The following is a 13,605-nucleotide window of genomic DNA, read 5'->3' on the forward strand; positions in this document are numbered from 1 at the left end:
GGAAGAGGGAAGATACCCAGGCTAGAAATTCAAGATAACCAAGGCTGTATACACTCCCAAAATGTTTTCCGGGAGGGAAAACATTTTTCTTCCAAAGCACTGTTACAAGCTTGAAATAAATGCGTAGACTGTTAGATAAAGACAGAGATAAAAATAGGCCCGTTATTAAATACCTCTTCTTTAACGAGGTTCATCCTTCTACACAGTCACTTGAAGGTTATTAATGTTATTACAGAAAACATAGCATGCTTGCACATAAAACCATAGCAAGATATTCCTCATCACCCAGCACACATTTTAAGCATCTTTTAGCAGCTTACATGCTCACAGTGTCCCTCATTTGGCAGAAAGAAGATAAAAGAGAGGAATGAGATCTCTCCTCTCTGAAAAGAGTCTCTTCTTTCAAAGCACTTTTCCCCTCCAAACAATGTAAATTTAACCATGTGAATGATTCCCACCGCTTATGTCTACTGCCATACAGCTGATAGACTTAATCTCTTTGCTAGTGTTACACTTACATTATAACGACACCAGTCAGAGCAGCGCTAAAGCCAAGTTCGAAAATATTTTGAAAAATGCAGCTTGACTTCCTCCTGTTGCACAAAAAAAGAGCCACTTGACCCTCAAACACCTCCATCACCTGGTTTATAACCGCTTTGTAACTAACCCGTAAAATGCTGTGGGGCATGGAGTCATACACACAGCTAGCAGGAGTCACGGATTGTCTCATGTGAAAATACATCATTACATCCTTGTTTCGGTTATGCCCAACACTGAAGCACACAGCTATGTGCTAGAGAGGCTGCAAACTTCTCTCTCAGCTGCTCAGAAGCGCAGTTAGTTTTTGGAGGTATGTGCATCACCGCAGAAGACTTTGTGTAACCAGCTTGTTTAAGGAAAGCCCATCTCAGCCCCACCTCTGCTCCTCAACCTGAGCAAGCCGAGTAGTAAACTTAGAATTTTTTCTCACCAACACTGATGCTGCCAGGATACCAGCAGCTCTTGAAGTGACTGAAAACAATGGAAGTTTTATCTAGGTTTGGGAAGGGAAAACAAATTGGTTCCCAGTTCGCAGATCCTAAACCTGACACCCTCACGGACGTGCTGGAAAAACAACAGCAGCAAAACTCCCCAGGGCACGGAGAAGCAGATAGGAAACATGGGGAACAACCAGGTGGGCCAGACCGGTACCTGGCCAGGCTGAACGTGCTCCGCTGAGCAGCACCTTCCCACCCGTCCCACTGCTCCGAGGGGTGCTGCACTGGGGCTGGGCGCAGCCACCAACCCCTGTGATTACGCTTAATTAAAACCTGCAAGTTAAGTGTGCTGACACACAACGGTCCATTTCTGCCCAGCTCCCAGGAATGATCTAGTACCAGGAGCTATGCAGTTCTGAGGACTCACATTATTAAAATTTAAATATATATACACACTACATCTACAACACTGTATGAAATATATAATCAAAACCGCATTACTACACTGATCAGATTAGAGAAGCACAGCATTTTTTGTAATGTGGGAGTATTTTTTTTTTTTTTTTTTTTTTTTAAAATGTGTATATTCAGTATCTGGCCTACAAAGCTCTGTTATTTGCTAGTTTCCCGTTTCTTAGTGTGAATACTATATGGGTCCACAGCCACCTACACCGGCATCTCGTTGGGATGCTGGCAGCGGCTCCCGGCAGCTCACCACGCAGGGGACAGCCAGCCCACGCCTGCCTCGCAGCCGGGAAGCCATCCTGCTCACCGTGCAGCGCCGCGTTGCCCTTGTCAGCACATTGGCTTGACAAGGTGCATCCCCAGCGGGTGCCCTCTGACTTCCCAGCTCAGGGAACCTGCCGGTAAAGAAAATCCAAGCAGATAACACAGAGCGGGGCACTGCCCTCACCTGCACAGCTGAGCCGGAAAGACGCTCGTACAGACAGTATCTCCACGTCCAAAAGCTGGCACCCTTCAAACACTCTCTACTCAAATAGAGGGTTGAGATACCTCCTGACTGCATGCTCTCTGAGCGTCTCTCAAGCAGTCCTAATCCTGCCTCTTACCAACAACAGGCAGGGAAAACACTGTTATCCCTCTTACATGCAGCAGGAGTAAGGCACGGAGAATTTGCTTTGTCTGCCCTCCAGTGCCCCACATGAGAGCCAGAATTCAGCACTCAAAGCTTCAGCCCTGGCACCTTCGCCAGAGAAGGCTTTCAGTGTAAGGCATAACCGAGGACAAGGGGAGACCTTGCACCCTGTGATGCAAAGGTGAGAAGCTGAGGAAAGCCCAGGAAGATGGGGAAGCTGAGAGAGGAGAGCATGAAGGCATGTGGTAATAAAAAGGAGGACAGGCATGAGATACATTTAAGGTATCAAAAGCCTCGTATGCAAGAGGTCAGATGGAAAACAAGCAGAGGGAGTGCTACCAGTGGCCATAGCTCTACTTCCAAGCACTAAATGTTTGCAGTCGCTCTTGAGACTGCATGGGCTTTCCTACCTGCTGTAATCACCCTGCAGCTCTCCCTGTTGCTGGCCAGAGAAGATGATAATGACTCCACAGCTGAGATTTTTCCCCTCTGCACATCAGTAACAAGTTATTTAAAAAAAAAAACCTGGAAAAGAAGCATTTCATCTGGCATAAATGAGGTTTTTAAAATCCCATTTGCCTTCTCTCTTCATGCAAATCTGTGCTGATCTGATGAGGCTCCTATTTCCTGGATTACACACGTCAAGCTTTGCAAAAACGAGCATACCCTGGTGGCTTAACGCCGTATTTCACAGCCCTCTCTTGCCCGTGCTGACATAAATATTTCAGAGACCTGTACACAACTGTTTGAGTTAGGTCTAGGTCACCAAGAAGCCAACAGTTCAGACAGATTCACTAATTCAGCAAAGCAATTAGCAGGAGTCAGCACAGCTCAGGACATCCCAGAGAAGGGCAGGAGCAAGATACCCACCGACAAGGTGTAAGGAAATCCTCGCCGGCCACCACATCACTCACACGGGCTGTGGGCCAGGCCCTGGCACAGGACTCTCAAGCCAAAGTGATCCCTCCTGCCATTACCTTCTCCTCCCAGCTTTAAAAACCTCTTCTCTGCTTAGAGCAGCGCTGGTTCATTCAGACACTGAAACCTCTTGAAAGACAAAGACTGGCAATGAACCTCGACAGAGTTATGCCCCATCCTGAGTCCTGCTCTTTCTAGCAAAACCACGGAAAGTCCATTAAAACAGCTTCTGGAATTACCTCCCCAACGTGAACACTTTCTTCAAGAACTGTGTTTGCATACACTTAAAACAGAGAAAGCGGCCTGAGGACCCTTGGAAGCTGCAGCCATGGATATTTAAATGCTAAGCAAAAAATGCTCACATCAACTTCGCTCTGGCAGTTTGATCAACAGCGGCAGTCATGGCTTCTTATTTTTTAACTGCAATATAATTAGGCACTTAGGAAAATGACTCTGAACAGTACAAATGCTATAGAGTAACTGCAGGTATCAGCACAGCGCTCTGCAAGCCAGAAGTTTAACCACAGCTAACGGTACAGGCCAGCCGAGCTCCTGTAACATGTGTTCTGCCCCGTTAGGCACTGAGACATGCTATCCAAACTTGAGAGAGATCCAGTGCTGCAACATTTCAATCACCAGTGCAAGATTTTGCCCCATTTCTCTGGTATGCAGGGAGCTGCTCTGGACTAAAGGAAGCCTTTCTGTGTCCCACTGTTGGCTCCCCTCAAATGGAAAGCGTGCAGAGTAAATATTTTAATATTTCAGGCAGATGAGGGTCTCACTTGGTCCATCTGTATTTGGAAACTGGACACATCAATTCCCAACTTCAAACTGTCAGCTGAGAAACCAGCCAGCGAGTTTCTGCCGCACCAGGGAGCAGGGAAGTGCTGCTGCCACGGAGGTGGACAGAGCCCATCTGCAGAGGCACTGCACAGCCCGGGCTCCCCGCAGCGCTGGTCGCTGCTGAGGAGATGATTAACCCCCCTCTTTCTTTCCCCTGCCTCTTATAGCCTATTTCTTAATCTTCACAGCAATGTCTTCTCAGAGGAGCCACTTCTGACCCTAAAGTCGGGTGGAAAAATCTGCTGGTCAGTGATGCGATTAAATGGTCAGAGCAAGCTGACTTTCAATCGTCATCAGGAACGCTAAACGGAACAGAGGGAAAAAGGTGCCCAAATAACAAAAGAAGGTAATTCCTGGGAAATGAAGCATTCATGTGCTCTAGGATGTTGTGTGGCACATTTGAGGTCACCTACAGATGTGGAATAAATGCTTTTATATACAGAACCCCAAAGAAAACCATCAATTTGACAGAGAAGACCGTCAATGCCATCCAATTCTTCCATTCACCTCTGCCATCCCGAAGACTAAGGAATGAGTATTTGGTTACCATAACCAACAGGCAAAGATCACCTTGAAAAGCAGTGGAGTGTTTCTGTGTGCTGACAGACCCACCTCCACACGCTTCGAAGAGCTTAACGTAAGCAGTAACAAAAGCAAGTCAACTTCCAACTCACAAGAGTACTGTCACCTGGTAAAAGTGCATTCAGAAAGGAAAAAGACATCAGAGGAAGCACAACTTCAGAAAAATTCTGTGTCTGTGGAGGAACTGGCCATGAGAAGTGATCTGACCATGGGCGTGAACACCCTTTCAGTGCATTCTCACTTGTTAAAACTCAAGTAGCCTGCAAGTTCTATGGATGCCAACCAAGAACAGAGCAAAAAGCCCTGCAGATGTCTTCATCATCGTCTCAGATGATACTAAAACAAGTAAAATAATGGAGGTGCTGGGAGGACTTTCCAAGGCGCACGTATCCTTTCTGTCTAACCCAGCCCTACCTGGTGCATTATTTAGTGCTGAATGAGAAAGAAGTGAATGCCTAAAAAAGCGTTAAAGGACTTTGTGAAGTTTCACCAACCTTTCTACAGTCCATCATCTTCCCAGCTGGCTGGCAGAAGAGACAACTGATCTCCTTGCTTCCAGATTACAGGCGGCAGAGCTCTTAGGGTAACTGTCTCTCCCTGTTTGCATCCAGCTACCTCCAGCAGCTTGAAGCGTGCTCAAAGTGCAAGAAAGCACTTGATCAAAATCCAGCTCACATTGTAGGCAGCAAGGGAACAACCGCACAAAGCAGCGCTTACATATACAATAACAATTGAATTAGGTGGAGGGATTTGACAGGTTACAGGTTGATGACACTGCTGCAGTCTCAGCGGAAGCGTGGTTTGATGCAATTAGCAACAGGGAACTAGAAAAACAGCAGAGTAAAACTGGAAATACATGTATAAAAGATGAGGAACTGCAGGACCGGACAGAAGAATAAAAAGTGTTGAGCTCAGAAAAGGAACAAGATGAAACAGGCATGCAATGGGGGAAAATGCAACCCTGAGCACCCTTCCACCATTTAAAATTGAAGATCCAGATTTTAAATCAATACATTTGATTCCCTAGGAGAGACTGGCCCCGTTTGCTGCAGGGATACAATGGAAGATGGCGTGGGGTCATCCCAGACAGCAGAAAGCAAACTTCCGTGCATTGAGCTGTGGTTCACTTTGGCCTGTGCCGAGCACGCACCAGCCAGCCCAGCCAGGACTCTGCTCAGCTACGAGCGAGTGAAATCACATCAGAAAACATCGGAAGATGCAGAACCACTGGATTAGACAGGCTGCCAACATGCGCACGTCTGCTAAAGGACCAAAAGGCACATCCCTCCTGCAGCCACGCTGGCTGCTCCCTCGTCCTGCGGGTCAACACCCTCCCCAGCACGGACCCATGATAGCAAGGGGGAAACCCTTGAGGCAAGAGGCCACAGGGATGGGCTCGTGGTGGTAGCAGGTTCCCCAGCCATGCTTTGGGGTAATACATGTGCTAAAAGTGTGAGTCACAGTCCACGCGCAAGATTTTGCTTCAGAGAAACCTACAGGAGACAAAAAACCCAGGCTGGCAGGGGGAGACCAAGGAAGACTCCTCTTTTTGACATGTTTCTACCCAAATCTGCATGCACACCTGAAACGAGGATCCATAGCGGCTAGACAATGAGGCAGGCCACCACTTAAGCCTTTTACAAGAGTAATTGAAATTCTTCCCCTCTGTGAACGCTAACAAGCTCCCCACTTCCCAAGCCCTTCACTGCACATGCCCAACATGGCATTGCTACAAAAATAAAGCGGAACAAGACACCTGAGCAACGGAGAAGGTGCTTCTGAACAAACCCGGCAATGACGTTTGTAATGACTGCAAGTATATACATATTCTGCTTCAACAAGGGTAGTGGGGATTTGCCAGCCTGAATACTGAGCAGGGACACCACGCGCCTGCCATACATAATGATACAAAAATGGAATATGAGTATATACTGCAGCTTTGTGAAATTTAGGGGCTTTCGCTAGACATTTATGTTGTACAAGGATTTACATTTGGAAAAGTTATTCTGCTATATCTGGCAGAAATTTCAAGACAAATGGATCCCATATTTATTCATTCAATGATAATACTGAGCATAGGATAAAGCTCTTTTAAATTCAGAGTACTTTATAAAAATTAATTACTACTTAGTTCACCCTTCTGAGGTGGGAAGGTATTACACCTGCATATACATGAGGACACCAAAGCACAAGTGGATTAAATACCTTGTCCAAGATCCCAGAGGCAGGCTTACTGATCATCCTAATTGCCGAAATACGTGTGCGCACATGCATCTGTGCTTGTGTTTAAATGGGCTTATCCACTCCAGAGCCCTTCCCAGCACAAGGGTTTTGGCAGCAAAGCCAGCCTGCTCAGTTGGTGTTTTCTCACCATACGTGTCCCACACACATCTAATCAAAGATACCAACCCCCAAAAAGAGGGATTTTTGTGGGATGTACGGATAAGGATAAAAGCTGGATTTCAAACAGCCAAAGAACAGCAAATCCATTGTTAAAAAGCTGTGTAATGTTACACTGACGGTTCTTAATCAGATTGCCACTGAGCAGCGTTTCACCAGCCCACACTGGAGCACAGCAAACCTAGGATACCGTGTGCCAACAAATGTTATAAAATCTGTCCCTTGACAAGCGTACAAAGGGAGAAATGGCTTCTGAGCTAGTGACAGAGACACGTCACCACCTGCAAATGTGACCAGCAGCCCACTCGACCTGCTCCAGTGAACTGAAAGCACTTTAGCAACCACTCCCATCGCCAGCCAGTTCAGTCTCCTGTCCCAGTACTGGGTCATTGGGTCCATGCCTCTTTGAACACCAGCAAAAGAACACATTGTCATGGGAACAAACAGGTATTTTGGGTTTCTGCAAGGCTTCTGTCTGTGCTGTCAGTGGGATGCTGTAATTAGTCATCAGCATGTTACCTGGACGGATGGTTTGCCACTGATGTGTGGGGTAAAACACTTCCAGGTCTTCAGGATCAGCATCAGCTTCTGTTATCAGCTCTTTCCCGTTGTCATCTTCTGTGTCGCTCTCTTCTATTTTTGTAAGGGCAAACTCCTTTCGGATAGAAGAGATTCAGCTCATTAGCAATTGCATCTGGGCAATTTAGTGCTGGCTGAGAATACAAAATTTTTTTCCCTCGCCAGCAGATTTTTTTTTTTTTTTTGACATCCGAGATTCTTTCCACATGGTTAAATTTAGATTTAAAGTATATTAAAGGTTAAACATGCATAACTAGCATGACATTTGTGCTGAACAAAGCAGCACAGCTTATTTCCTATTCCAGTGCAGGCTGCAGGTTTAAAACAAGCTTTTGCAGAGCCTCACCTACATTACACTCAGAGCCAGGAGCCCTGGCTATTATTAGGGTTGTGTAACGTTGTAAAACCCTGTTTTCCGCTGCCTAAAAATATGTCAAACTTTTAACTTTTTCAGCTGAAATTTTCCACACGAGTGGAACGCCTCAAGCGTTTGGTTTTTCTTTTTTTCCTTTTCCTTAAATGCACTTATTCCAGGCTTGGAGAAGATTTCAGCTAAAATAGTTCGGTTATTTCCAAAATAGGACGCGGGGAAAACACACCGAATTGCCCACACAATAAGAATGTGAGCATCCTTTTCTTTACCCGTTCCTGGTGTCCTCCAAGTCTTTTAAAACAATGAGGCAGCGATTTAATCGCCACCTACGTTGCAAGTGCAGCACGCGAATGGCAGAGATGTGGTAGATCAGCTAGCACGAGCGGTACGACATTATGCAAAGGAAAAAACGAGGACGAAAAGCAGGAAAAAAATCCTTGCTGCGAGGGAAACCTCACTGTTCACTGGGAATTCTCCCTAGGGAGCTGGTGGGAGTCACTTAAAACTGCAACGGGTAAAATTATTGAGAGTGAGTAGTAGGTAACGACCTCGTACTATCTCACACGCGGCTATTAACTGCTCGGGAAGCAGGTCTTTGCTATTCTGGTTTTCACAGGAACAGATAAGCTGGTCCAGGCTATTCGTCCAGACAGCTCGGTTGCTGTTGCAGGGAGTATTATCAGCTTCTGATATCGCCAAGGACACCACCACCGAACAATTTCAAATAACCAGCCTATTGGGAAAGATTATTCCTAATTGTTGGCAATTAGAATAAGAGTTACAGCTCAGTTCATGAAGTGTTTTGATATTAAACCTTAGAACATTTTCACAGGGAAAAAAAAGAAGTCAATTAAGAGGTTAACTGAAAATCTTAGGCCATGTTCTGCCTTCACTTCTTCCACTTCTTAGAAAAAATGCATGCATATTTTCTGGCAGAATCTGGGTGCTTTGCATATAAATATCCATTATCCAGCCTAGGAGAGTGTTTCTGAGCAAGAGAAATGTCAGCCTGAGCCAAACACGTACAGTTAGCAACGACAGCAGCAACACGTGAAGATGGTTGACAAACCTATAGAATGTTTTTATTTTATCTGTCAAAAGGGATTGAAATTTTGGAAATGGGCCGGAAAACAGAGCTTAACTCCTGCTTTCGCTTAGCGCATCAGAGGCTTGAAATTGTTAAAACTATGACAAATGGTTAAAGCTCAGTAACAACCATAAACATAAAAAGCCAGGTTCTACTGATGAAAATCAATGTTAACATTTTCTGAGCCAAGACTCAACAGGACTAAAATAAATGAGACAGAGCAGTTATTACTTAGCTTATTTACGCTGCTATATTATTATCCAAGAGGGACTTAGCCGTTGTAAATTTACCAACAGGCTTCCGAGTGTTGTATCTGTTGAAACACATAATGGAGATGGCTGATGTTTACCGGCTCTGCTCAAGAGAAGTGCCGTGGTCTGAATGTTCGGTAAGGGTAAAAGGAAGCAACTTGGTTCATTTAAACGTTACTGCCACTGCTTGGCCCACAATTGCTTTGCAATACCCCGTTTTCATTAGCATTTCTGGCAAAAATGGGCAACAACACACAAGCGAGCCTTCATTTACGCAGAAATTAGGTAGGATCCTTTTTCGGTTTGTTTTCATAATTAAAATAGTAGAAAGAAAGATGTTTTCTAAAGAACAATGGAAATTTCCTGAAAGGCAAAAAGCCTCCTTGCTTTGTCACTCTGAAATAACTGCAATAAGCTGAAAAGCCTCAGCAGGGAGGGTTTGAGACAATCTGCAGTCTGTTTGCAATAAAGGAGGGACGTGGCCGTCACGGAGCCATTGTAGGGGGAGTGCAGGAAAAGGTGATGGGAGAGTTAACCACCCATCACATTAATCCTGTCTGAACCTGCCAATTCAGGCACGTATCACCGTGTGGCTGTCCCAGGGCTTATTCTCCAGCTGGGATGACTGTGCTCTATCTCCAGCCTCTTCCCCTTCCTCCCTGAAGTAAAGACAAATTATCTCATCATTACGTCTGATCTAGTTAGCGGTGATCTAGTTACCTGGTCTAGTTAGCGGTGTCCCTGCTCACTGTGGGGAGGTTGGACTAGATGACCTCTAGGGGTCCCTTCCAACCCAAAACATTCTATGATACATGACTCCAGGTGGGCCCCAGGCACTGGCCCACAGTGCTTATACTGTAATCTGTCGCTTGTGTTTGCTCTGGGTAACAGCACAGCCCCCAGGCAGCTGCATCACACAACCAACAGACCAGCAAGCTGCAATGCAAAGGTAGGAGTGAGTGTCCAGGGACACGGGGTGGCCGGTGATCCCTTACACCGGTGTTGCTGGGGGACGCCCTGTTTTAAGCCATAGCATTAATTAAACTAAAAAACCACCACTCTCTACTGTTCGACCTCCCTCAAGGAAGCTTTCCAGATCTGCTAATCTAGCGGGGCCTGGCAGGCACCTGGGGCTCAGCAGCAGAATCCAAACCAGGGGAGTTCTGCACACCTGTACAAGTGCAAAGGGGCAGACAGCATCCACTCACCTCAACTGCAGCTTCTGAGTAACACCGCAAGTAGCAAAACGCATGCACATGGCATGCAAGGACCTGAGAGGATGCTCTTCTAAGCCTGACTCACTTGCAGTGACTCAACAGAGGCACAGCTAGGAACCTAATTGAGGCCACCTCTTCCCCTCTTCTTGCCACTAGACCGCACAATCAGCTTTGCCACGGGGGGAAGTTGTGACAACTCCAAATAGAAAAAGTGACATCTAGCAAACAAGACCTGCCTGAGTTGCAACGTTCATGTTGCAAACCCTCTGGATTGAGCATATTCTGGATTTCCTGCAGTGAGGCAAGCAGTCTTAAGAAAGAAGCCCTTCTGAAATGTTGTTATTGAAGACCCAGTGTCGAGAAGAGGTGATTCACCAACCGCTGCAACACCCTTCTTTGGCCCTACAGAGGGATCAGGTAAGGCTGTCGCTCCACCAGAGACTCCGGTGGCTGGACAGCCCTTTGCGAGCGCAGCTCAGCCAGAGCAGCCACCACTTACGGGAACTCTGTCGCTTAGGCTTGACCACGAAAACACTGCACAAACCACCAAGACCAGCAGGTTGACTTTGGCAGCGGTGGAGAGGAGACCGGCCCAGTGAGACATTGCCACCAACCTGAAATGCAAAGGAAAACAAACCCATCAATATTTTAGTCCACATTTTCACAGGTTTCAGCATTCTTTACACAATATTTTGCAACACAGCACAGGTTCAGGGGTGCGACACCACAGAACACAGAACACCTCGAGGTGTTAGTGCATGGGTCTCATCGGTGGCAGCCAATTTTCCTGTTAATGGAGTTTACGTCAGGTAACAACAAAGTAGCTTATATTGACCCCACAGGGGCTTGTATCTCTCCTGGAAAATATGAAGAGACCTGCAAGTCTTGTTTAAAACCACTGTGTTAATGCCATGGACAACAACTACAGGGGAAAAAATAAAAATCAGTGCTATCCTACGAAGGCTTTTTATGCCTGTGCCTCATTTTAAGCACAGAAGTAGCTGCATTAATTCACATTAAACAAAACTACCAGCCATCAAAGGATCAGGGGTTTATCTAAATCCGTATGTAGGTTTTTCTTGAGGAAAACAACATTTTGCAGAGGTCAACAAGGTTTACTTGGTGGTTCCTACAGCGCCAGGCTTTCCCCACTGCTCAGAGCACCGGCTCACCCAAACTGTGAGCCCAGGAGCCGGCTCTGCCCACACTTGCAGTGGACCACGAGGCAGTCCCGTGGCACACAGCCCCCCCGACCGACCAACAGACAGCCTACTGAACAAGAGAGGGGGAAAGAAAGAAGGGTCCTGCTCCTGTGGCTGCCAGTCAGACTGGCAGGGAGCTCGTGTGTAACCACACTCGCGCGTGCCCCCACTGCCTCACAACACAAGGCTTTAAACCCACCTACAGCCTTCAGCTCGCTGCTTGTCACACTGGGGTAGGGAACGGAGCAGCCTGCCGGCACACAGGCTGGAGAAGTATTTCCTTTGATTGGCTCTAAATTTACACGCTGCTAAATTAAACTAAATGAGGTCTTTTGAAAGAAGATGGGACTGATTAGTTCCGTTCAAACACTCCTTCATTACTCATCCCTCCATCAAGTCTGCTCCTACTCTATCCAGGTTTTAAAGAATTTCCTCCCATACATGCAGTCCTAAATATCTTTCTTTCCGTCTCTGTTGTCCATCAGGATGGCACATCACATTGCAGATTTTTTCCTTCCCTGAAGCAACCATCTTCTATCCCACAAAGCAGAAAAATAGACTCACAGGCACACCAACTCCTGCCACCAGAGGACCTCTCCCACCAAAAAACTTTGTGGACACAAAAGGAGTGGAGTCCTCTCCTTCCACTCCTTTACTGCTATCTTGTTTCCCGTCTCCATTATGTTACTTCCTTGTCTTCCTGCTTGGTTTTTGCTTTAGCCAAAAAGAGAAAATAAAAGGCAAAACACCACATCACGATGGTCATCGGTAGACATCTAGGAAAAAGCACTAACAGTAACACCTCTGATGCACTTCCGCGTCTTCCAGAAACTCCTAACCCAGGGTCTTCCTGAACAGCAAACTGTATCTTTGAGCTCAAATCCAGCTCGACTAGATTTTTGTTTTTCCAATTAATTACTTTTGGAGCTGATCTGGCCTTCTGACACCCACTGCAACTCAGCAGTGAGTTCTACTGCTTAATTCACAGCACACATGGAAGTACCACCTTGCATTTCTGACCTGCTGCTTGATAGCCTCCTTTGATGTCCTCCTCTTTTCTAAAGAGTCAAAGAAGCACCTCAAGGACCCACAAGCCCTTATTAAACTACAACTGGAGTAGAAGAAAAGCTCTCCATTTTCAGAAGACCAGCAAAGACCACCTGTGGCCAAAGCCTCCATCTCTCTCCTGGGGCACTGTTAAGTGCAACCAGGCTACAACTAACACCCAGGCTCCTGATCTGGAAAGCAGAGTTCATGGGCTCAAACTCCATCTGCTCTCGCTCCCAGAAGATCAATGCATCCTTCTGGCCAATGCCACAGTCAGGACCTCAATCTCAGACCGACCAAGACATACAGTCCTCCCCTCGACTCACCTTGGAACAAACTACTGCTTTTTACATAGGAAACAGGTTTGGGTTTTTTTTCTTTTCAGTTATAAAAGAAGTGGCAAAACTGGGATAATGAAAAATAGATGTATCCCTAAAACTTTACCTGCAAACCTGGAAATAAAAAGGGAAAAGAAGAAAAAGAAATTCAACAAAGCTGCGGCTGAAAGAAAACACACACTCCCATAAAAATAGAGCTCACGTGTACAGCGAAGGCTGGTAGCAAATGACAGTACAGCCTCCTGAAAGCCTACAACCTCATGCCTGCCTGGAAGATGACATCTGCACAACAATTAGCAGTTTGCTTAGGTCCCAGGTAGGCAGGAGGAGCTAACATGTGAAACACGGGGGTTTGAAGGTCCTGGAGAGAAGCCTGCACAGGCTGACATCTTGTTACAGGACGCAGAGGGTGTGAGAGGATTTCCAAACCAAATGTTATGTGGATACAATGCATTTTTAGAAACGACCCTTGGAGCTCGCAAAGCAGAAAGGGTACTAATGATCCCACCTGCATGGGGAGCATTTGCTCCAATTTAAGGACATAATTTTGCGATCCAGCAGCACCCACATATAGCTGCAGCCCATCTGCACCAGTACCACTACAGGAGGACCACAAATTCCCTTTGTGCAGAGTGGGTTTGGGTTTTTTGTTTTTCCAATAATCCTCTTCTGTCAAAGAAAATCAGGTACTAGGG

At 46.2% G+C, this 13,605-nt stretch overlaps 1 protein-coding gene across 5 annotated transcripts in view; it reads right to left on the reverse strand.

Moving 5' to 3' along the window:
- SIL1 (SIL1 nucleotide exchange factor) overlaps positions 1-13,605 on the reverse strand; it is a 101,633-nt gene that overhangs the window by 67,124 nt on the left and 20,904 nt on the right. For all 5 annotated transcript variants that reach the window (XR_004841293.1, XM_035889220.1, XM_035889224.1 and 2 more), the window contains exons 3-4: positions 10,823-10,937; positions 7,336-7,471 (exon numbers count right to left, since the gene is read on the reverse strand). Coding sequence is in view for 4 of the 5 variants with exons in the window: in XM_035889220.1 (XP_035745113.1) it covers positions 7,336-7,471; positions 10,823-10,927 (241 nt within the window). In the remaining variant the exon portion in view is untranslated. The remainder of the gene's footprint in view (positions 1-7,335; positions 7,472-10,822; positions 10,938-13,605) is intronic.

The sequence above is a fragment of the Egretta garzetta genome, unplaced genomic scaffold, assembly GCF_000687185.1.
Source record: "Egretta garzetta isolate BGI_Z169 unplaced genomic scaffold, ASM68718v1 scaffold60, whole genome shotgun sequence".
Taxonomy (NCBI): domain Eukaryota; kingdom Metazoa; phylum Chordata; class Aves; order Pelecaniformes; family Ardeidae; genus Egretta; species Egretta garzetta.